Source organism: Varanus komodoensis, unplaced genomic scaffold (assembly GCF_004798865.1).
Source record: "Varanus komodoensis strain SLA01 unplaced genomic scaffold, ASM479886v1 scaffold15, whole genome shotgun sequence".
Taxonomy (NCBI): domain Eukaryota; kingdom Metazoa; phylum Chordata; class Lepidosauria; order Squamata; family Varanidae; genus Varanus; species Varanus komodoensis.
The window spans coordinates 27,776,518-27,801,305 of record NW_025335440.1 but is presented as its reverse complement, the minus strand read 5'-3'; the positions used below and the strand labels follow the sequence as shown (position 1 = coordinate 27,801,305).

Sequence of the window (24,788 nt, the reverse complement as noted above, 5' to 3'; positions counted from 1 at the left end):
AATTGCAGCCATGGACTGGTAGTCACAGGCCTTGTTATAGCTGTTTCCAAGTGCAATTTTGAACATTCGTATTACCAGTGCTTTTTTTGTAAGAAAAAAGGTGCCGGAACTCATGAAATTATTTACCTTTCGCACATAGTCAATCACTATACACACACCCACACACATCAGTTGGGTAGTGAAACATAACGGTCACCACCCGCAGTAAGCACTCAGCACGCGAACACACGACCAATTACAAGCTGAGCAGCGCCACAAGCCAAGCAGCACCATCAAAACCAGCGCGGACGAAGTACGCATGCATCGGATTCGATACACAAGCAGCCCGCATGCACCATTTTAATGATTTTGCTGCCGACCTGCTACACTTGACAGGGCAATTCAAATCCACATGGACCAAACATCAAATTTTCAAAAGTTACTTTTAAAACTTGGAAAATCTGTCAAAAAAAGGTGCCAGAACGCCGTTCCGGTGCGTTCTATGACAAAAAAGCACTGGGTATTACCCTTTAATAACCTCCATGGCCCAAGACCATGGTTAAGGGCTACCAACTCTCACATGAACCTTCCTGAATGTTAAAATCCTTGAGAAATTAGGAGAGTAACTACTAGATAAGGAATTGTGGCTCATTTGAGGAAAGCTATTCCCAGAAAGAATTGCCTGGTTCTGAAGATTATGTCTTTTTCGTGCCATGTGAAGATCTTTTTATTTACATAACCCTTATACATCTTTTGGATCAGTTTTTATGCTGGTGTGCTTTTGTAATTTGGCTGTTTTGAGTTATTTTTGTGAAAAAATTGTAAGCTAACCCAGAACAGGATATTAAATGTTTACTTTTTTAAAAAATGAAAGGCTGACATTATGGGTCCAATTCCAGCCAATCTGGCAGCGCCATAGTGACCACGATCATCTGCTGTTTGCAAATTCCTTGGGTTCATGACCTGGGACAGCAATACCTGTTGGAGCACCTCTCTCAACTGCAATCTACTTGGACACTATACTCAGCTTCTGTGACTTTTCTCCAAGTGTCAACCCTGAAAGAGGCTTGGCAGGGAGGCAACAAGACTTTCCCTGTGGTAGCCCTCCCCAGTGCAGCTCACCTGGCACCAAGCCTGCCACCTTTTCAGTGTCAGGTTAAGACAACCCTTTATGCTGAGGCTTTTAAAGATGTTCTTGGTTACCCAGTGGCCTGTGATTATCCATGTGATTCTTCCTCTTTGCAGGGTAATTTTAATTGTATGTTTTAGCTATTTTAAGTTCATTTTCACGTCAATTTATTTTTATGATACTTGTACTGAACTGTATTGTTTTATGCACTGTTATAGACTGCTCAGAGAGCTTCAGCTGTGGGACGGCATAGATATGAAATTGATGATGAAGAGATGACTGAGGTTCAGCTGACTGAAGAGCATAGTGCTGAACAGCATGGCTATTGTGGGAAGTCAAAGGTGCCATAAATACACTGCTGCAGAGCCAGGAATGCACTTTCCCTCTATCACCACTGGATTACAAATGGACATATTGGGCAGGTTTGCACTAAACAACAAGCCACAGTTGTTTTTTGCACAGAATTTCTGGAGTGTTATCTGAAACCGATTGTGGTATTTCAGCACAGTATGCTTGGTTTTTAGAAACCACAATAAGAAATAATGTTCTGTTCTATGGTTGCCATGCTTTGCCATGGTTTCTCTAATCATCCAGACCTAGCACTGTAGTTTCCAAGGCCCTAGTATGCAGCTAGCACAGGCCAACTAGAAAGAGCTCTAGCCATCCAGTGTGCAACTGAATTTCAGGTGTGGTGGCTGATGGGCTATGTGCTAATAGGAGAAGGACTGAGTGAGGAGGGAGGAAACTATGCTGTTGCAGGAACCACTTGATCATCAGTTAGGCACATCCAGGCCAAAACCAAAAAAAGGACACCAAGGAAACCACACAGTGGTGCTTATTGTGATGTGTGAACACAGCATACAGTATACAACAAGAGACAACATACAACTGACCAAAGGGAGGTGTGTGTGGGTTCACTTGCAAGTGCACTACTGTCTCATGGGACAGGAAAGGGGGGTTGTTATTGACACGGTGAGTATACATTGATTAGCCTACTGAATTGATAGTTGGGATTCTACATACATGTGCCACTGATAGAAGAGATGTTCCCATGAACTTCATTCACTGTTTTCCCTCCTTGGCAAACTACTCTGAATTTGTCCAATGTCAGCTAGGAACAACTGGTAGCTTCTTTATCCAGGACAATATACTTGACAATCTAAGGTGCTTCATTTTCAAATATGCATTTTTTTTTCAAAAGACTAAAGACTTTTCATATTAGCCAGCTAGAATACATATGAATATGGCTAAACCTAAAAAGGGAATCCTCCAATAAAAAAGGTTGTAATTATTATTAGGGCAGAACCATGAAACTACAAACAAAATGACAACCTCATCTCAAACTTGCCACTCCTCTTTCATAATATACAGTTCAAGTTGTCTTATATTGCTCAAAAGGCGTTTGGACATCCTTCTCAATGTCAGCTGATGATGTGGAATGGAGTCAGGGAATTGCTCCATTTAATGATATGAGATAAACTGACCTACATGTTGTGTGGAGGTGGAAAACAGACACTCACTCAATCTGGTGCTGCTTTTAAGGAAACTTTGTGTTCTGGATAAAATGCAGAATGAAGAAATAAGTTATGCAACCTGCAAATTATGAAAACAAATGGTGTCACCCAGCAAAACATTCCTCCCAATGAAATGTGTTACTTGATTTTCTTTTAATGCTATAATCCCTCTGCTCTATTAACCTATTTGAAGTTGATCAAGCAGAAGTGCATACTCAGAAACTCTTAACCCTTAAGGCAGGGATCCCCACTTCAACACTCACAGATACCTTCAATGGTACCTACAAAGTTCTCCACTCACTACCCACGTCATTTTTTTAAAAGACTTTGGAGTATTTTAACACAGGCTTCTCTCTCTCCCTTTCTAGCTTTGGCCATTCTCTCCCTCTACCTTTTCATATCACTATTTCCCTCAACCTCCCAGTTTTTAGCCTTGCTATTCTTTCCCATGGCCCACATCGCTAGTTGTTTTTTCCCCTCCGAAACTTGTAGTCTTGCTCTTTTGCTAACCTTCTGCACTCTGTCCCCTCTTGTTCTTGTAGTATTTCTCCCTACTCCCAACCTCTAACCTTGTTCTTTCTCTCCCCTCTAGTCCTTTGCCTTACTATTTCCCCCCTACTTCCAGCTTCTATCCTAACATTTTTCTCTCCTTCAGTCTCTTTAACTGACTTTTTACTAGTCAGGGCCCCCTGTAGCAGCCATTATGTGACAAGCCGCATCCCTGTGGGAGCCATTTTGTTGCAATGCCCACAGCAGTTTCTTAAATGCCCCTATGTGTCCATAATGGTTGGAGACCCCTGACTTAAGACATCATTTATCTATCATAAATGTTATTGGCAATGTATTCTTGGTTAACCACTGATCCAGCAAGGCATATGAAAAAGGTTCACATTGCTCCGTATTTTTAACAAAAACTCCAGGAATCAGCAGATACAAGGTAATTCATCAGAAATTGGCCAACTGTCCACCAGTATGACAACCCCCCCATTCATTTTTATTCTTTGAAAATACTTTCAGAATCTAAACAAAGGCTAGGCATAAAATGCTACTCTGCTATTTGTACAGTGCAGGAAATTGTATCAAACATACAACTGCATCTATAGTCTTTAAAAGCTGTACAGTGAAAAGTAATCTAACTGCTTCCAATTTAGCTATGCATATATAATGTGAGCAATCAAACTGTATTCATACAAAAACATATGAAAAAGGGAAATCCTGCAACAAAGAAACAATTCAAATGGTGTATTCTCACTTATTAAAGCTTGGTTGCTTCCAGTGCTCCCAAAGGGCTGCGCCTAGAGTGAGTGACACCTGTGATGCATTATAAATGTATCATTACCATTTAAATAGAACAAGAAAAGCTGTAGGGTAAAGTGGACAAAAAAGGCAATCCCTTAAAGCCAAACTAGGCTGACATTTCAGATGTGATCATCTTAATTTAGCAATTGGTTTACAAATTATTTGCCAATCTTTCATTCATCTGTGTCTACTTAGGACAGGACCTTCTGTGAATAATACTGAAGACAACACAATCTAATCCCTGCATAGTTTTCTGCAGTACTCTTTATTAGATCAATTATTAAGTGTGGTTTGCAATTATGTACTGCAACAGAGATGTAGTATTCAGGAAAGTGCAAGGAATTCTCTTTTTTCTGCTCTCACATTTTATTAGTTTGAGAACTAGTAGTACTTAACTAATTACATTAATTCTGACAGAAGATCTCAATAAAATGCTCTTTTATTTAAAATTATTTTATATTGCCCTTTGAGGCAAAGTTTACTGTTCAAACTTTTAAAATTACCTGTTTCCATTTATTCAAGTAATATGTTCTTGTGAACACACTGTAAGAGCACAAGAATAACAGGTATACAAATCCGCTTCCTGAGAAGCCCATCATTATTTTTTAAAAGCTAGTTTCTAGTCCTTATTTTAGTCAAGACAGGATTTTAAGATGCACTATATGGTGACAGGCAGAAAGGAAACATAAATTTTAGCAGAATTTCGCTAAACAGAGCAGAATTGTTCAGGATAAGCAAATATACAAGTGTTTAAAAACTAAGGATTTAAAGTATTTTTAACATATTCAGGCCAGGGAATTTAATTTTTCTTAGTGCATAGAACTTTTTCCTTCTAAGCCAGCACAGAGCATATATGGCCCTGCCTGTAACACTTTCCAGCACAAAGTCATAAATTCTATATGCTATGGATAAGACACAGAACAGATAAAAGGAGCATATATCTGCCTGTCTGTCTCTTATCACTGTGCATGCACTTGCCCAAATGCTTAATTGTGACTGCACAAATATTTTGCCCACCATGTAATTCACATATCTATCCAAACTGCTAGCTAGATGATAAAAATAAAACGGATATTTAAAAAGATGTTCCTGTTTTCAAAGCTTGCATGTTACTTATCCTTCACAAAATCTTTTGACTTATTCCAGAGAAGTCTAGGCCCCAAGTAGTCACAAATATAGTGAAGATTTATTTTTATCTTATGAAAGAAAAAGTGACACCATAAGACACTGAGAGCCAGTGATGTGGTGGTTAGAGGATCTGGGAGATCTGGATTCCAGTCCCTACTTGGCATGAAGCTGACTTTGAGCAATTCATTTTGAGCAATTCCAACCCAACCCAACCCACCTCACAGGGTTCTTGTGAGGATAAAATGGAGTTATGTGAGTCACTTTGGGTTCCTCACAAGAGGAAAAAGGCAGGATATAAATACAATGTAATAATAATAATACATATAAATGAAAGTCAACATGTTTGTAAATTTCAATGTGTGTAAAACAATATACCTCACTCTTGTGCCAGATATGATACAAAGCTTGAATTTAACTTTAATTATCTCAATTACATCATAATTCTATATGCAACAATGACAAGACAGGGTGGCATAACAATTAGACTACAGAGACCTACATTCAAATCTCTATTTTGGTCAGTTACACATGCACACATCTTCATTTATATTACAGGTTTGTAAAGATAAAATGCAAGACAATGCTGAGCTCCCTGGAGGAAGGGTGGGATAGAACACTGAGAAAAAACAAACAGAATGTTTCTGGGTATCTTCAGTCCCAACAGGAAAGCAGTTCAAGGCTCCTACCTAGAACGTGAACCTTGCTGCACTGAGTAGGGTACACATTATTTTCACGCAGGCCAGCCAATTTCTTGCTCTGCAGCACTGTGCAGAAAGACTCAAATCTAACCAGAACGTTTTATTGCTACAGATAAGGCAAGCAGTATAACATGAGGAGTTTATCAAAGTGCAATTCTTTACTTTTTGCAACTTTGTTCCTCTCTCCCAGCAACTGACTCCTTGAACAATCAACAGGACTGCAGCATTAAGTTTACAATCTCTTGGTCATATTCTAGCATTGATCTCTCCCTCCCTCCCTCCCTCCCTCCCTCCCTCCCTCTGTGCGCACGCGCGCGTGTGTGTGTGTGGGGGGGACATCTCCAAGACCTGCTTGTTAGCTTACCAGTAGAATGTTTAACAAGGCAGAGAAAGTGTTTTAATCTCAGTTTCATAAATTGCATTGGAAAATGTTAACAGTATAGGAACAAGTTAAATAAATGATTCCAGCAACTAATTTCCACCACACCAGTCATCCAGAACAGTTTAAAATTACTTATTTGGCCTAAATATCATCCAGTTCATGCACAATCCAGAAGTTTTGAAATTCTCATATGTGAGAGCCAAGGGCTTTGGCCAATCTCTTTACCTGAAAAGCCAGCAAATGACTCAAGAACAAGCCATGGGATCTTAATCTAGCTTGCTGGGAAAGAAAACCAAGTTCCTGGCTAGTTTTAAAATACGTGGCTTACTTGGCTGCTCCTACTGCACCCATACAATCCCTCAATCACACACACACACACACAAAACCCTAGCTAGAGGTGCAAACTTAGTCACTGAATTGACAAACTTTAGATACAAATAAATATACATACCATATTTTTTGCGTATCTCATCATGCTTCATTTTTCTTTCAAGTTTCCTGCAAAGTTTATGAACAACAGGGAATATAAGCAATTTGTTGAAGAAGGTAACTGTAAATGAAATATGAAAAACCTGTACATCCAGCTTATGCATATCCAATAGAGCATAAACATACTAAGAGACACAGCCATGCTTCAATATAAACTCAGCATCAACAGATCCAAGACCTGGCTGCATCAATGCACTACAATTTGCAGTTTATAAAAATGCAGCAGTGTGATTCATAGAATCATAGAAAAATAGAGTTGGAAGTGGCCATTGGGCCATTCGGTCCGACCCCTGCTCAGTGCCGGATTCCAAGTTAAATGATCCTTCTCAAATGGCTGTTCAGTTGCATCTTGAATGTCTCCACAGCGGAAGAGCCCACAACCTCCCTAGGTAATTGGTTTCGTTGCCATACTGCTCTAAAAGGCAGGACATTCTTCCTGATGTTCTTCCTGATGCTGACTTCCTGTTACTTGAGGCCACTACTGCACTTGATCTTGGCCTTCCTCTTTGTAATAACCAAGTACTTGAGGAGTGCTATCGTATCTCCCCCTCAATCTTATCTTCTTGAGGTTAAACATGCCCAGTTCTTTCAATTTCTCCTCACAGGGCTTTCAGTCCCTAGATAAGTGGTGGTGAACCTACGGCACCCATGCCACAGCGGGCATGCAGAGCCCTCTCTGACTGCACACGAGCCAAGTCGCCCCAGCATCACCCCAGCAGCCGAGCATTGGATAACAGCACACATAGAGGCCATGAGCATGCTCAGAAAGGAGTAGTGGTGCCAGGCAATGATGTCATGAGCCATGACTCATTAGCCATGACTCACATGAGGTTTTGCATGGACGGTCAGTGCGCTGCCAAGGATATATATATATTTGCTTGAACTGGCTGTGAGTTGTTTTTTCTAAAGAAAAGCCTCAGTTTTCAGGTTTGATTGCAGTGTTGGCACTTTGCAATAAATAAGTGGGTTTTGGGTTGCCGTTTGGGCACTCAGTCTCTAAAAGGTTCACCATCACTGGGTTAGGGTTAGAAAAACGAGGTGTCCTGGTATGGTTTTGATGGTTGGAATGTGTTTAGAATGGGCAGAAATGATGAGCTGTGCAGAAAAAGCTACTCAAGGAAGGCTTTCTCAAAATCCCTCTCTTTTCAATTAAACTTTATCCATATATTAGGGTTAGGGGTGTGTTCCAGGGCAGGATTACGGCAGTGGTGGTGAACCTATGGCACACATGCCACAGTGGGCATGCAGAGGCCTCTCTGTCAGCACGCGAGCCAAGTCACCCCAGCATCGCTCCATCAGCCGAGCATAAGGTAGCAGTGCACACAGGCGCCATGTGCATGCTTGGAAAGGAGTAGCGGCGCCAGGCAATGACATCACGAGCCATGACTCATGAGCCACAACTCGTCTGAGCTTTCACATGGACGGTCAGTGCACTGCCAAGGATAGATGGATGGATAGATATTTGCTTGGACTGGCTGTGAGTTTTTTCTAAACTAAAACCTCAGTTTTCAGGTTTTATTGTAGTGTTGGCACTTTGCGATAAATAAGTGGGTTTTGGGTTGCAGTTTGGAGACTCGGTCTTTAAAAGGTTCACCATCACTGCCCTAGATCATTCTTGTTGCTTTCCTCTGAACCTCTTCCAGCTTGTCTGCATCTTTCTTAAACTGTGCTGCCCATAACTAGACACAGCACTCGAGATAAGGCCTGACCTGTGCTGAGTAAAGGGGAACCTTCACATGATTTGGAAGTGATACTTCTATTAATGCCGCCTAAAATAGCATTTGCCCTTTTTGCAGCCACATCTTACTGTTGACTTATATTCAGCTTTTGAGCTACAATTCCAAGATTCTTCTCACTTGCAGTATGTTGAGCCAAGTATTCCCCATATTGAAATGAATACATCTACAATGTCAGCTACAAAGTAACACCCGAATCAATCCTAACTTAAGACATGCTTTTCTTCTCAAAACTGTATGGGTTTCCAATGAAAAAGGTATGCATACTGAATAAGCATACTTTTATTCTAGCATATGGAATAGCTTGTACGATAAAGGCCTTTTTTAAGAAGCCAAAAACAGGTAACTGCTGGAAAGACACCAGGAGATTGAATAAGTTTTAGTAAATAGGCAGATGCTTGGAGAGCAGAAGACTCAAGAGGCTTTCTCTTAATCTCAGGCTACAAATGTCTACAGACCAGAAGGCCCAAGCCGAATAGGGCAGCAACTGATCAAAAATGATGCCCACTAGCACACAAGGACAAGGTATGAGAAACATGGCACAAAAATCAATGAATGCTTACCAAATTCCAAGTTAAATCTCCTTAACATTACTGAAAAATGGCTTTAAACAACAAAAGGGATGCGCCCATATGCTGACACCTTTGAGATCCATCTACTTGTACTAAAGCAATATGAGGAAAAGAACATCAACTGAACAATCCTTTGATGAGTTCATAGTTCAGAGGAGCCGGGATATGCTGAAATTAAGCTTTTGTGGTTAGCATAAAAATTAAATAAATTAAAATATTTTAATCTCCCTATTCATCTATCCAGAGCTCAAATGGCAAAAGAACAGCAGGCTAAAGAAGTGAGATTAGCTTCTTTAAAGTAACCCATAATGCACAGATTTTACTTTTTCCCTCTAGAAGTTAGATGACTTCTAACTCAGTCTTCCTTTTAAAGTCAATGATGCTATATTTATCCTTTCTACATTCTGCCAATACCACCTAGAATCTTACTGTTTCTTCAGCCATTTGTAATATTTCCCTCTCAGACTCATAAACAGAAAGTCTGAGGAAAAGTGACTGGGCACACACAGATATTATTTCCATGGGACAAATGTGGTGGCTGCTAGTAACTCAACAGGGGGGCTTTAATGTGTTTAAACTAGGGTAGAGAATTGTCTTTTTCTCCCAAGACCCATCAGCCTAAGGAAAAAGATCAACCATGGGCCTCAAGTATTAATTATTGTTAATTAATAATTATTGTTAATTCTTAACTAAATAATAAGTGCATTAAGTATAATGTATTGGGATACCTAGAAAGATTAACCTGACTTTGCCAACTGTTCAAGTTCCAGCTTCACAGACTAGGAAAGATCCACTAGCAGAACCATAGAAGGAAGCAGGTGAAGATATCCCAGATCCTTTTGCTAGGGAATGTGCATTTTTAAAGATTTCCGACATTGTTCGAAACAGAAGAGGCCACCACTCTCTGGACTCTGTGAAAGCAGGCTGCTGCCCTATTGATTTATTTATACTTCAAATACTTTTTGGCTACCTTTCAGGGTAAAACCCCTACCACGGTGACCTATAATCTGTAAAACACATAATAAAAACTGGTGTGGGGCACTCAAAAAATATAAATAGTAAGAACACAATAAAAATATCAGCAAGCAATCATACTTTCTAGTATGATCTAGAACTAGGCAAACTGGGTGGGAATTACTGTTTAGCTGCCTTACTGATATACATGTTTATAATGAAGTAAAGGTTTCCTATTAAATTTTGGCCAAAGTTGGGTGCCTAAGTTTTAATTACAGAAGAAACAGAGATGTGGGGAGGCTCTTTTAGAGAGAAAGCTTTGAGCGTTGCTAAAACAAAGCAAGCCTTCTCAAACAGCCCCCTTCCCTTGTGCCCCTCTCTCACCACTTTGCGCAGCAGGAAAAAAAATGAGATAAGGTAGAATAAAGACAGAAAGTAGAGATGACAGGCTTCTACAACCCTGACCTGCAGATAAGGCCACCCTCCTCCCCTGCAGGAATAGGGGCTGGTTGTGTTGGCTGCTCACTGAAGATGTGCATAGTTTTGCTGGCTCTGCAGGTTTGGACCTCTTGTCCCACGCTGTGGCTTCTTCACTTTTTTTCACCTGTCTTTTCACATTTCATTCCCCTGTTGGTAAGCCTGGGCTGGTGCACACTGTCTCACTTCCCCCTAAGCACTACCAGGCTGTTTCCTGTTCCAGTGGCCTTGACCTCAGGAAGCTGTTTCACCCACCAGCGTGGGAGTGAAAACCCTGGAAATGTCAGAGCAGGGGAGACAAAATTCAATAGGGAGCTAAAACCTGCCCTCAGATGAGAGGCTTCCTATACATTTTAGACATTTAGCAGGAGGTCAAAAAGTTTGTTGGGATGTAATCAGGAAACAACCCACGCCACCCATCGCTGTTCTACAAGACTGCAAGAGAACTGCTGCAGAAGACATCTCTGACAGACTTCCATTTATTTTTCATTTAAATAGTATTTGATTGGATCTCTATTTTACAGATTCTATAGGTTTTGGTGAGTTTTAAATTGTGCATTACTCTTGATACCATAAGGTACAGAGTAAATAATAATAATGCGGAAAAGATCACTGTTGCTTTATATATTGTTTTGTGTAAAATATTAACTCTTGTGAAGATTGGATTCCTGCTTCAGGGATGCAGCAGAGGTACAAATAACAAAACGAAGTCACATCAGAACAGAAAATCTTGTTGACGGGAAGGTATTTAACAGACTGGTCAGCAAGGACTGGCCTGGAACTGCTGCATTTCATTCTGCTGCCTCTCCTCCACCTCTGGCTAGAAGCAGGTCTCAATAGCTGTTTCTTACCATCCTGCAAACTTGCTGTTTATTATTATTTTAGGGGCTCAATATCTCTAGCTGAACACCAGGATCAAAAAGCCTCATAAGCTCCATGTATGAGAGCCCTCTTGGAGCCAGTATTTCTTCAAACAAAATGCCTAATGTATGCGAAGAATGCACTGTTGAAATTAAAATTTCAAAACATACCGTTGAAGTTGCTGCAGCCTTTTTTCTTCTCGATCCCTGATAAAGCTTTCTTCTTCTTCAGCTACTCTTCTAAGAATGAGAAAACACCATCCTAGGTTGCAGAAGCTGTACACAAGAATTTATATTTTTTTTTGGGGGGGGTGCTTTAAATTTTAATAGTTTGCAACATCTGTGACAGATGTTCTATTAGTTATTTTTATCTATATTCACTCAAACTTGCAACACTCTTCCTTCCTAGACATACTAGAAAGCTTTGGCTGTCTGGCAGTATAGAAATGAAATGAAATAGTATTTTTTACTATATTCTACCCAAGACTTATTTGGAGCAATGCTATCGACTTCTGTTAAATTCATAATTTGTTCTAAGGTTTTGACTGAGATATATATATATATATATATATATATATATATATATATATATATGAAATACAGAAGAGAACATTAGCGGAATATCTTTATGAGACTTCTTTGCAAACAATGGACATCTATTACTTGTGCTTATGTGTTTAAATTTCTTTAATGCATTAATATTCTGGAGCTGTTTTCTTACCTGGAAGAGAGAAGTAGTGGCCATGCTACCAGAAGTGTAGACAATTGCTATCAATGTAAAATATCAGATTGGATGCACAGTATCTGTTCAATAGGAATGGGTACCATCCTTCTACTGACTAGCACAATAGACTATTTCATTCCTGCTTGCTTTCTCACGGAAGGGCAAGTATGAAATAACACTCTAGTCCAAATATGCTTCCTCCTAGCTTTTAACCTAACAGTATACTAACAGACATATCAATCCAATCTAGGCTGAAAGATAGAAGAGCTTGTGCCTGCTACTCCTATGAGTCTTTCAAGGCAAGAACACTGACATCCAGTGGATAAGGCAGGAAATGGATTCTGGAAGGAGCCCAAACACATGAAAATATGTTTCACAGAATTATCTGAAGGACATTCAGCATGTTCAGAGGATTGCAGCTCTACATGAATAAACTGTAAGATTTAGTTTTGGCACTGAATTTACATCTAACATGTAACTGTGTAGTCCTACCTCTGTCATAAATCCTTGCCCTTACAGTCAAACCACATGTGTCTGGTACAGTCTGTATGTTAAATATGTGTCATCCTGCTAGGAGCTACTTCCATCAAATACAAATTTAAGATGTTTATCCATAAAGCTATTAGTAGGGACTTGCAAGAGGAGCTTTCTTAGGAAAGATTACATAACATCATTTATCTTGCACAGTACTACAGTCCTCCTGCCTTATGCCTTCAAAAATATTAGCTTCATCAATGTGAATCACATGACTGATTTTCAAACAGGGGAAGCAAATGTTAGTCACTCAAAATGTTAAAAGAACCCTAGGAGTTTTAGAATGCCAAGGACATTGCTAGATGTAGAAAACTGTGGGTGTTCCATGGACTCTGAATGTTGACAGATTCCATGCATGTGAACCCTGAAGTACAAACATGCAAAAGCCAGCTAAGAAAGGACTTCTTGTGTACAAGTAAAACACTTCTTAACTGAATTCTCTTTTAAGTTAAACTATTAAAGCATTAAACCAGCAAAACTGAACTTTACAAAATTCTTATCACTAGGGCCTGCGAGTGTGTAATCACCTTCCTTCTGCAAGATTAGGTTTGACATATTCAGAAGCTCTACAACAAGTCAGCTTTACTCTAGAGCACCTATGGCATTTACTTAAATAAAAAGAAAAATCCACCTCCTTGACAGCCAGTTCCTGTGAGAGTCTGCCTGCCAGCTGAAATACCATTTCACTGACTCACATGCCTGAGTATTAAATATTGCTCAGCTATTGCTGGATGGATGTTATGCTCCTTGGGTTGGCATCTTCGCCATGCCATTAAATATATATGTATATTTTACCACTACACCTGGAGATGCAAATATTTGATTACTCCCATTTTCTTTGGATTTATATAAACAAATGTGCAGTATCTGTGAAAGTAGGTGAGTGAATACTTAGAATATTACTACCATTTAACATGAATGTTATATTTCTGGAATAGTTCAATTATGTATTTTGACATCTAAACAGTTTTAGTTAAACCGTATGGCAGACTTTAAATATCAGGATCTAACTTCATGTTTGATTAAACTATGATACTAAAATATTAATATGTGCAAGTAATAAGGTTAACTGAATATGTCACAGAAAGGAAAAATACCTGGCCTAACCACTTCATGGGAGGTCCATATCTGGAAACTGACACAAGGTTTGCTCAAGGCCATAAAAAGTGGGGCATTTATTACATTCATTTATGATATTAGGACCTTAAACCAGAGTTTCTTGAAGTTAGCAATGAACACTTGCATTACTTAACAGCCAGAATTGTGAAAGAACAGTGGGCAGAGGCAAAAATGTGTATATAACAATTCCGAGATAAGCACAGGATATCCCATACTTGTGTGTGCGGGAAGGATTTATGCAATGAAATACTTAAATAGCTGAAAGCACACCTGCTGCATACAATGGAAACAAGGAAAAAGAATGCAATATGGCTGACATCATAGAGAATGTAAATCTGGTCATGGATGGTGCCAGTTCCCTGCCTTGAATAGCATCTAGCACATGGCTAGTTTAAGTAAGTGTCAGCTAACAGTTTGCAACTACAGCTGTCATACCACAGACCACCACCCATCAGTTTGCCTTCTATTTAGGGACAATTATCTACTCTAGAAAAAGGCAGTATTTTGTGAATAAAAACAATTTGCAGTCCTTTCACAAAATACTATCATATACAAACAATTAGCCCAAGCTTCTATAACTACTTCATTTTATTGCATAGCGTTTTTTTTTTGCAGTCACTTTGTGAAAATATCCATTTGGAAATCTAGCTATGCAGAGGGGCCCCTAAACTCCCATGCAAAAAAGTACTCTTAAACAATCCTAGTAGCCTGGGTCAGGCAGACACTTACTCTCGTCTTGGATATCTATAGCTAGTCCCATCTTACTGCAGATGATCATAAAAATACTACATAATTAGACAGCAACATATGAAATCCATCTTTAGTGTACAACTTGGAGGATTTGGACGCATCTGACAGAGATTTCTATGAGTTCATTGCTTCTATGCTGTAAAGTCTAATGAATTTTGACCAGATGGTACACCTAATCTCCAAACACACACAGGCGGCCATCATGACAAAATTGGTTCATTCAGAAGAAAATGTTGCACGTTTCAAGCAAGTGGGCAACTGGAAGGCTGTTTTCAGTATAACCATCTGTCTTCAGTGGATAGCCTACTTGTAATATTTTCTTCTGCGCAGAAGTTAATAAATACAAATGTGGTAGTAACTTCATCAAGACACAGCATATAATCAATGCATGTGTTTGAAGTTAAGTACACTATATCCCTGGAAGTTATACAGACTGAAAGCACTGTATATTTTTACTCACAGAAATTAAACCTACACTGTGTTTAAATTATTTGAAAGATACTTGCCCAATATTTGTTTTCAAATACAGTTTTTCCTGACACAGATACAAATGCACATTATTTCCCCTACATCTTATTCAACAATATATGTTGGGCTTGATGAGTGTTAAAGGTTTTCTGGGACACTTTTTCTGGATGTACGGAAGCATGGTGGCACTGCACATGCTTTGCAAGTGCAATGTCTTAGGATTCCAAGGTGGCAGGGGGTGAAAGAAATGACTAGGTAACACCCCAGAGAACCCTGGGCTACATGGGCAAATAGCATGGCCTGACAGGAGCCAATGCCCTCTATTCTTTACAAGTGTGCTCTACTTGCAAACTAAATGTCGACAAGGAACAAATGCAGGCAGATTTTACAGCATATATTTAAAATAGCTGTTTTTGTTGTTAAACACTTTATATTTGGATCAAAATAAAGGTCCAAGGGCAGGTTCCCTCCCACTATTTCTACATTGAAAATTCCACCCAATGCTATTATTTGCCTCAGCTGGGATTGGGGTCAGAGATTGTGCCAAGAAAACAGGAAGGCAGATGTGTTTAATGCCCTCGGCCCAATCCACAGCTCCAATCTGGACTGGGTCTCCCTGTATTTTTTAATAAAGAGAGGTAGCCAGTTTAAGCATATTTCTGAATAATATGTTTAACATTACATCTAGGCTGATCTTTACATTTAAGGACAACTTTATTACAGATTACAGGTGATAAAGTCAGGGGGTATGGGAATACTGTATTAGACTGTATTTATGAATTGTTGTTCCCTGTCCAGAGAGCTTTGGGTAGTACAGAAATAAAATTAATAATATGTAATAAAAATCATAACAATGCAAAGTTATTAGGAAAAACTGTTTACCCTCTTCTAGAACAACATCTTCTAGAACAACATCTGCAGCAGCAGTAACAGCAGCAACACAGTATAACCAGTAGAAGGGAGCCTCCTACAACACCTATGGTGATGATGATGGCCTCAAAATTGACTGAAAATTAAAAGCATAACTTTAGCACAGGCATGTCATAGACAGGTGACAAAGAAATACAGCAAGAGAGGAATGCTTCAAAGACAGAAGAGTCCTCACAGCAGGGAGATCTAAAAGGATACCATTCCACTTAACTAGTACATCTTAATGGGAGGGATGGAATTTCCTTGTTTGATGGTGTTGATGGGTCTAACTTTATGAGATCTATCAATCTGGGGTAAAGATTCCACCTATCTATGTACAGCATGAGTTCTCAGCTTCTTACCTATAATAAGAGAATAAGTGTATATGTCTGGCTGGCTGCACCATTGACCCAAGGCTATGAAACCTAGACATCTGACACTTGGCATGCATACTAAGGGCAATGTGCAACTTTAAATAATTTTGTTTTAAAAACATGCTAACTTTAATTAATTTAAATGTGTCCATGTGCCTCATTAACATCCTTAGTTTCTAAGGATGGATCCTTTTTCTGGATCCTTTTCAGTCTGGCTTCAGACCCGGGTACAGTACTGAATCTGCCTTGGTCGCCCTGTACGATGACCTGTGCAGGGAGAAGGAGAGGGGGAGTGCATCCCTGTTGGTTCTTCTGGACCTCTCGGCGGCTTTCGATACCATCGACCATGGTATCCTTCTGGATAGGCTAGTGGGATTGGGGGTTGGAGGCACTGCTTTGCACTGGTTCCACTCCTATCTCAGTGGCGATTCCAGAAGGTAGTGCTGGGGGACCATGTCTCTACGTCATGGCAGCTATGCCATGGAGTACCACAGGGCTCCATTCTATCCCCTCTGCTATTTAACATCTATATGAAACCACTGGGAGAGGTCATCAGGAGGTGTGGGCTGCGGAATCATCAATACGCTGATGATACCCAGGTCTACCTCTCGTTTTCCACTAATCCAGGTGAGGCAGGGGCTGTGCTGAACCGGTGCTTGGCCGAGGTAATGGAATGGATGAGGGCCAATAAACTGAAACTCAACCCAGACAAGACGGAGGTCCTGTTGGTTGGCGGATCGGGCTTTGGAGAGGGTGGATTTGACCTGGTCCTGAATGGTGCAACACTCCCTCTTAGGGATAAGGTCCGCAGCTTAGGAGTACTCCTCGACCCGGAGCTTTCTTTGGAAACTCAGGTGACAGCGGTGGCAAGGAGCGCCTTCCTTCAGCTTCGGCTGATTAATCAGCTGCACCCCTACCTGGAGTACGACTGCCTGGCGACAGTGACACACGCGCTGGTGACTTCCTGCCTAGACTTCTGTAATGCGCTTTACGTGGGGCTTCCCCTGAAGACGGTCCGAACACTTCAATTGGTGCAAAATAGAGCTGCCAGGTTGCTGACGGGGACGGGGCGTTATGCTCACATGACTCCAGTCCTCCGTCAGCTTCACTGGCTTCCCATTGAAGCCCGGGCCCAATTCAAGGTGTTGATTATGACCTATAAAGCCCTAAACGGCTTGGGTCCTGGCTACCTGAACGAGCGCTTACGTCCGTATATGCCCGGCCGCCCTTTGAGATCTGCGGGAGAGTCCCTTCTCCGGGAACCCTCCATGAAAGAAATTAGGAGAGTAAGTACTCGGAGGAGGGCTTTCTCTGCGGTGGCGCCCAACCTATGGAATTCACTCCCCAAAGAGGTCCGCCTGGCACCGTCGTTACTGGTTTTTCGGCGCCAGGTAAAGACCTTTTTATTTAAACATCATTTTAATTGTTAAAACATATGATCTGGCCAGGGCAACTTCTTCTTCCTTCTCTTTTCTCCTCCTATATTATTTATTTACTTATTTTATACTGATAATTTTAATTTTATATTGTTATGTTTGTAACTCAGTGTATTTTTGTATTTAATGGTAATTTATTATGTTCTATTGTATTTCAATGTATTTTATTGTGTTGTAAGCCGCCCCGAGGCTTCGGCAAGGGGCGGCATAGAAATGTAATAATAATAATAATAATAATAATAATAATAATAATAATAATAATAATAGGGGAAGATATCCTTAGCTGTGTGGTCAAAACAGTTTGAAGCCACAAGAGGAGGCTAAGGAGAGAATTTTATGCCTGCCCCCTCTGTCTGCTATAAGGCAGCCCAAATCAGGGGGATGGAGTGAAAAACCCAAAATAAAAAGAAGCACTTCTTTGAAAAACAGAAACATCACCAGACAATTAGCTAAGCATAGTTCCTGAAAAGGACAAATGCAAAGTTTTAACTTTAGACCAAAATTCCATGTAGTAACTTCTCTAGATGGCATTGTTGAAAGAAACTGTTTAACTTTCTGTACTCAGCAAATATTTTGCCAAGATCTCTGAAAGATAGTTTAATGTCACTCAGTAAAATGAAATTCTGTTTGACATATTGCAATGCAGTTTGGAAATGGTTTCTCAAACTAGCCGTTTGTAGATGTAGCCATAATTTAATGGAAAATATAAAAAAGCCAGGCACATAGTAAGATCATACCTGCTTCCAAGAATGGAAGCTACTGCTTCTAGCATTTCAACTAATCAGTTTGTAAAGATACTAAATATTTTTAAATTATCATACAAGCACATTTAAACATACTAAAGTTATGTCAAAGAAAGCAACTAAGGTCATTCATGCAGGTGGGTTTGGAAAACACATTAACACACTGTGGCGCAAGTCATAAAATGAGAGTTAATTACCCACAGACTCACAAATGCCTGACTGACAATTGGCACACTGTAAGTCTGTACCCACCTGAGTCCCTCTGCAGCTATCCCAGGGGACACCACGGAATATGTCTTTTCTCCAATCCCTGTCACTGCACCAAGCCCTTTTAAGCTCCCAGCAGTGGCAGGAAGCAAGGATCACTTCAGCCAGTTATCCAGCTGTGGCAGGGAAAAACAGCCATCACGCCAGCCAGCTGTGGTGATCTCCAATCCCTGCCATGGTGAAGAATGTAATCACCATGTTATGGCTTATTACAGTAGAAGTAAATGTGTATTTAACATATTTACGATCAGTACCTACCCCAGCAGACTGCCCAGTAGGACTCTGAGAGTGCACATACTGAGGATGGTGGAATGAGTTGGCTCACAGGATAGTCCACACATGTGGAATTTTCATGGCACCAAAGACACTACATGGAACAGAAAGGAAAAATAGACACAAATAATAAAAATGTTCATATCATGCATTTAACATCTGCATTTCTGGAAATGTTAACTGAGTTACTGTCTGCAGGACGAGAACCAGATACTGCTGCATGTTGGGCAAAATACAACTCTGAAAAATACCCCACCATCTATTTTTGAAGCAAAAGAAGACTATAACAGTTTGACTCTCAGACCAGCTACCTGCAGAACTGTTGAACTTAAAGAGTTCTAGACAGTATCATGACAGTAACTATGTTGTCCTATTAGAATTATTCTATAGATCCTAAGTGAAAACATGTCATGTTATTTCAGACAGCTAGCAATTTTATTATCTTTGGTTTCCTTGCTAACTGGCTTTCTTAAGTTAGCTACAGTCAACAGGTTCATATGCCACAACATGACAAGCCCACCTGCCTTATTTAAGTTGGAGGATTTATTGTGTCATGTGAACCTAACATAGTGTATTCACTCAACTTCTGAGCCAATAAACCACCCTAACAAGCCATGGCTTAGTCTAGGGTTTAGTACCCACCCATGGGCTTGCTGGGTCATTGAAGCTAGAATGACACAATAAACTCAGGGGTAGTCCAAACCACTACAGAGCTGTTTGGCAAGACAGTGAAAAAGGCTTGCTGCTCTTGCCAAGTGGCTCTGGAAAAGCACTGTTGACAGCCACTGCAAAGTCCCCGAAGTGCCGTGTATGGCCACGCCACACTGCTACCGATGTTGAAAGGGGAGATGGCATGACCACTGCTTAACCTGGCAAAGTAGGCTTGCTCGCTAGCATGCTTACTTTGCCAGGATTGGTAGTGGCTGGCCACAACTCCAGCCGATGTTCTGTGCAAGCAGCACCACCCCCAGGGCGCACTGATCAGCCAACTCGAGAGCAGGCCAAGTGGAGTGCTGCTCATGCCCTTCCCACCTTGCAGCACTGCTGCCAAGCCAAGACTAGCTCTCACTATGCCTTGTGAGATCTCCTGTCCAGTCAAGGTGAGGGCTGGCAGCAACTCCTGCAACACTTCTTGCCCCTACTGACAAGTGGTAGCAAGGAGAGGGGAAATTCCACATCGTGTTAATGCTGATAATATCCTCCATATTGCTTCTTATACCTCTTCAGTATGTTTATTTTCACAGAATTTGTATTGGACAATGAGTTTTCCAAAAATTCAGTATTTTTCCATTGGCACTGGCTGCACAAATTCAAATTAATTTATCTCCTTTTACAGCAGTACTTTATACTTCTAATTGTCTTGATCAAGTGCTGACATGCATTCCTCAATGACAACACTCACTGATGGTGTTGCAGCAGTTTCCACAGGTCATCCATCATCCTGTCATCATGTAACTTTAGGCACTGTCAGGGGTTTGGCCAATTCCAATATAATTTCTTTATCTCACTATAGTAACTTCAAAATATACCAGAAGATACTTCATTTCAAATTATGTGATCCGTAAAACAGGCATTTTTAATGAAATGCTTATGCAACTATAGTGACAGAATGTGGCAAACAGAGGTGTGTGTCAGCAATCATTGTAAAATCTTCTTCCCCTTCACTCCATTTCATGATTCCTCTCATTCATCAATGAGAGGATCATGCTCTTTCATCCATTTGCTCCTTCTACTACAAGCTGGTTCTACTCTGTTTATCTGCCACATTCTTGTTATTTCCTCTCTGTTCTGCTTTGTCTTCGGAAGTTTAGCTCTTATTCAACCCAAAACTATAAAGAAAGACAGCAAAGGTATCCAAGAACTCTTACTCAAATGGTTTCTACCCAAGAGTAGAGTTCACATTGGTCTGAAACAATAAGACTATTCTTTTCCATAAACTACAGCTATTCAGCACAAAGAGACACCACTCTTCTGAGACCAAGCTTTAAAAATGCTGGGGCCATTATATTGCAATAATATAAACCAGTTTTTAAATGTGAACAGTACACAAACAAGATCAGGGCAAGTAAGGAAAATATTCAAAAGCTGCCCTTGAACAGTATCAGAGTAGAGTTTTGATAAGAAATAGAAAGAACTCTATGCAGGGCCTGTGCTAACAGATTAATATAGATGTGAATTCAATAAAATATATTCAACAGCCACAACAATTGCTCTTCTGTATTGAATTTAGAGGAATTCTGTAGCATTTTTGAAAAATACACCTTTCACTGTTTTCATAGTTAGTTTTTTACAAAGCCAAAGAACCGTAAGTAACATAAGCCATGGACTGATTTTTCATGTACACGACTCAGGCTCACATATTCCCCTCTTACCCTCAGGTACTCTTATTTCTTTATTTCCGTCCGTCCTTCCTTGCACATACTACAGCTTACACTTACATCCAAACTAGGAACACTACAGGGGTTTTTTTACAGCCTTTAAGCCTTGGACTAAATATAACAGCAAACATGGAAATTGAGTTCCAAAAGGAGAGAGAAAGAGGGAACATGAATCCAAGGCTTAGCATGAACCAAGTATTGTACAAATTTACTATGAACCAAGTTAGTATTGCCAGCACATGAACTGGTCATGAGAAGTAGCCGTCTCCCTTCAGTTATCATGCTATTTTTTTCCTTACAACTCAGAAGGTTCAGCAATAAGCATAAAGCTCCATTACTGCTACTGTTTGATAAAAATAACTTTATGATACTATCCTAACTTTATGAAACTATCCTCTTTTTTAGAAATATCATGCAATTTTACAGCTGTGGATGTTTAATCTATTGGATGTTGAATAGAAGCAGTTGAAATAGAGCATAGTGACTGCCATGGTACCACTGAGGGGGCACAAGCTGATCCAGGATATTGTGTGAGACACAGTGGATATGAGTAACCATTACTGAACCAGCAAGAACCACAGGGTAGTATAGCAATGTCTGGGAGGGGATGTATAGCAGGGATGAGAACAACCAAGAATAACTCACCAATATGGCAACATAAAGGCATTACAGCATCAGCAACCATGCAAGGATTCTAAGGTGGCTATATTATGAACAGGCAAGATACCAGAAAAGACTTGTCTTAATTAAGTGCTTTAGGCATGGTGAGTTGTTCTGTGTCAGAGAACATTATGAAATGGAATCCAACTACTTATAAAGTAAACATAATATTTTTAACTGATGACATTGAGAAGTTGCCACAACATAGGGTTATGTTTTCTTCAGGCCTGTTGCTAATACTATAAGTTGCACTCTACTCTGCTTTTAAGCAGGTTTGTAAACATTTCTATTCTGTACACAGCTGTTAGCTGTAAAGATACAATCAAGGCTGCAGTTTTATCCTGCAGAAGTCCCATCTCCAAATCTGTTGGATAAAGGGACTGAATATTAGACAAAGTTATCTGAAGACAAGGAAGGTAACAAAACTTTTTAAAAACAGCTTTTTCAAAGACTCCTGATAACATCGCAGTTTTACTGGACAAATTTCTTTTTGCTATGACTGTTTCATTCTGATTTTTTCCTTTTAATGCTTTACTATTATACTAAAGCTTGCAAAACATATTCTACCACCACACCTGCATGGAATGACCTAGCTCAAATAACAATGACTTTAGCATAATTTATGAAATCACTTAAGTTTTCTCCGACAAAATATAAATATGGCACAACTTACTTTAGTATCTTTTACACATTCTTCACAAGTCTTTTTGGTAAAAGTGGCACAAGCTGAAAAGGAATGAAGTTTTACATAAAAAATGAAGAGCTTTTAAATTGAATCTTTGATTTGTTCCAACAGAGCAGTAAGAACATACAACCACTGGTATTTTGAATCAAATGCTGTCTGATTCTAAACAATGTCCAAACATTTTAGAATGTATCAGGGAAGAAGAAATCCCTTAAATAACCTCATTCTTCTGTCTGTCTACTCTCTTAGTTAATGTTCAGGTTTATCAGCATTTATCAATACAAAAACTAATCCACCTTCTTAGAACAATAATACTGGAGCATAGCAGAAACATAGGAGGAACCCAACAAGATTCTTCCCACAACCTCTTAAGATGATCTTAATACTGTTACCTAACCTTGTTGCTTAGAAAAAATGGACTTGCCAGCCACCTTGGACACTATTTCCTTGGTGGAAAAGTGAGTATGTCTCAAATTAATAAGTGCTCAAAACTAAAATCTTAATCTATGCTAAAGTACATATCCTCAATAATTCAGGGTGACAATACTGAAGTGGCAACTAGAAAAAAATGAGATGCTGCTATTTCAGTAATGTTTGTCTTGTTACATGTTATACCTGATTAGCAAAATTCCCTTTGAGCAACAATTCTCAAGCTACTTGACAGGGAACAGTCTTAAAGTACAAGCATCCTATGATTGTTTACATGGGTGTAAACACTACTGAAGTATTCTTCCCAAATAACTATGTTTATAATGTTTGCTTAGATGGGTCATTTAAAACACTATTAAAACCTATTTACATGCTACATTTATATTTACATGCTACAGCTTCTTCAGAATATTGTAATCCAATGTATGCAGCATTGGATTTAAATGCATATGTCAGATGACAAAGATGCCCTTTTTAAAATGGTTATCTGTCTTTCTCCCATCAGAACTAACAGCAGCTTCAGGCAACAGTTTAAATCTGAAATCTGTGCACTGAATTACACATGCACATGTAAGGTAGATGGTTTAAACATTCTTTCCCCATCTCAGATCCAATCTGGGGTCTATCATGACTGTTGTTAAGCCTTAATAAATAAAACAGGAGAATTAAATCACAGATCTCCCACATCATACCTAGCTTGATACAATTACCTTTGAGGAAATATTTATTTCTCTGATGCACTGCCTCAGATCAAATAAATCAAACAGCTTCTTCAAGAGTTTGAGCTAAACTACCCTCTTACACAGCGGCACAGTCTCCATACATGGAGGCAGAAGAGTTGCAAAAGATGACAGGATGGAAAAAGAAACATAGTATAAAAGAATCCTGCAGATCTTGTTAGAAACAGGCCCATAATCAGGGAAATCCTAAACCATTAATCACGATCCCATGGGGATCACTGAAAAGGAAGAGCAAACTTCAACATATTGTACACTCACATTTCCTTATTTTGAGGCTGTAACAGACTGAGGGTGTATGTAGAAGCCAGTTGGGAAAACAGAGCATTGGGGTAGGAACTGGGCAAGAAGACTTCTAGGTCATGGTGAAGCACAAGCATACACAAGACTAGAACAAGGTTGAATCGAACAATCCCACATATTTAAGATGATTGTTTGGGTCTTTAGGCCAGGACCGCTCATGGCACAAGTCATGCGTTCATTTCTAAATAACCTACAAATGCCTTGCCAGAAAAAAAGTTTCTCCGCCTCTGCTTTAATCAGTCTTCTTTACGATACCGTTATAGCAACCTCTCTCAACCTGGTGCCCTTGCAGATGCTTTGAACAACTCCCACCATTTCTGACTATTAGTCGTGCTGACTGGGGCTGATGGGAGGTGAAGTCTAAAAACCTCGAGGGTAGTACCAAGTGAGGGAAGGAAACTAGCTTGTTCGCGTAGGGGTTGGAGAAACGCAGCTTTGCGCCCGAAAGACCCAGTTGTCGGAAACAGACCAAGGACGGAACCGAAGGACTCCATCCCTCTTAAGTCAAGGAGGGGCCTTCCCGGGAAAGGGACGGCACCGAGCAGAGCCTACGCTCCCGCCCCGCGTCTGCCCCTTGCTTACACACGGCGGGAGCCGGCGAAGGCGACACGGTGGACTCCATTCCCATCGCCAGGCACTCCCAAAGTAAGACGCAGCAGGGCAGCCAGAGCGCCCAGAGCCGCTCCCGAAACCACCGCCCGGCCGCTGCCCCCTCCATCGCGCCTTCCTCCCGCAGCAGGCCCGCGCAGCCCCTTCAACTTCGGCGCACTTCGGGATCAGAA

The 24,788-nt window shown here is 40.2% G+C and overlaps 1 protein-coding gene across 2 annotated transcripts in view; it reads right to left on the bottom strand.

Annotated features, from left to right (window-relative positions):
- Positions 1-24,788, bottom strand: part of PTTG1IP2 (PTTG1IP family member 2) — a 28,356-nt gene extending 3,568 nt beyond the window's left edge. Inside the window, exons 1-6 of one of the 2 annotated variants that reach the window (XM_044424941.1) lie at positions 24,589-24,788; positions 22,526-22,578; positions 18,800-18,908; positions 15,695-15,818; positions 11,389-11,493; positions 6,581-6,627 (exon numbers count right to left, since the gene is read on the bottom strand). In XM_044424941.1, coding sequence (XP_044280876.1) covers positions 6,581-6,627; positions 11,389-11,493; positions 15,695-15,818; positions 18,800-18,908; positions 22,526-22,578; positions 24,589-24,724 — 574 coding nt within the window. In that variant the 5' untranslated portion in view covers positions 24,725-24,788. The remainder of the gene's footprint in view (positions 1-6,580; positions 6,628-11,388; positions 11,494-15,694; positions 15,819-18,799; positions 18,909-22,525; positions 22,579-24,588) is intronic. The other variant, XM_044424942.1, reaches the window with a different exon arrangement.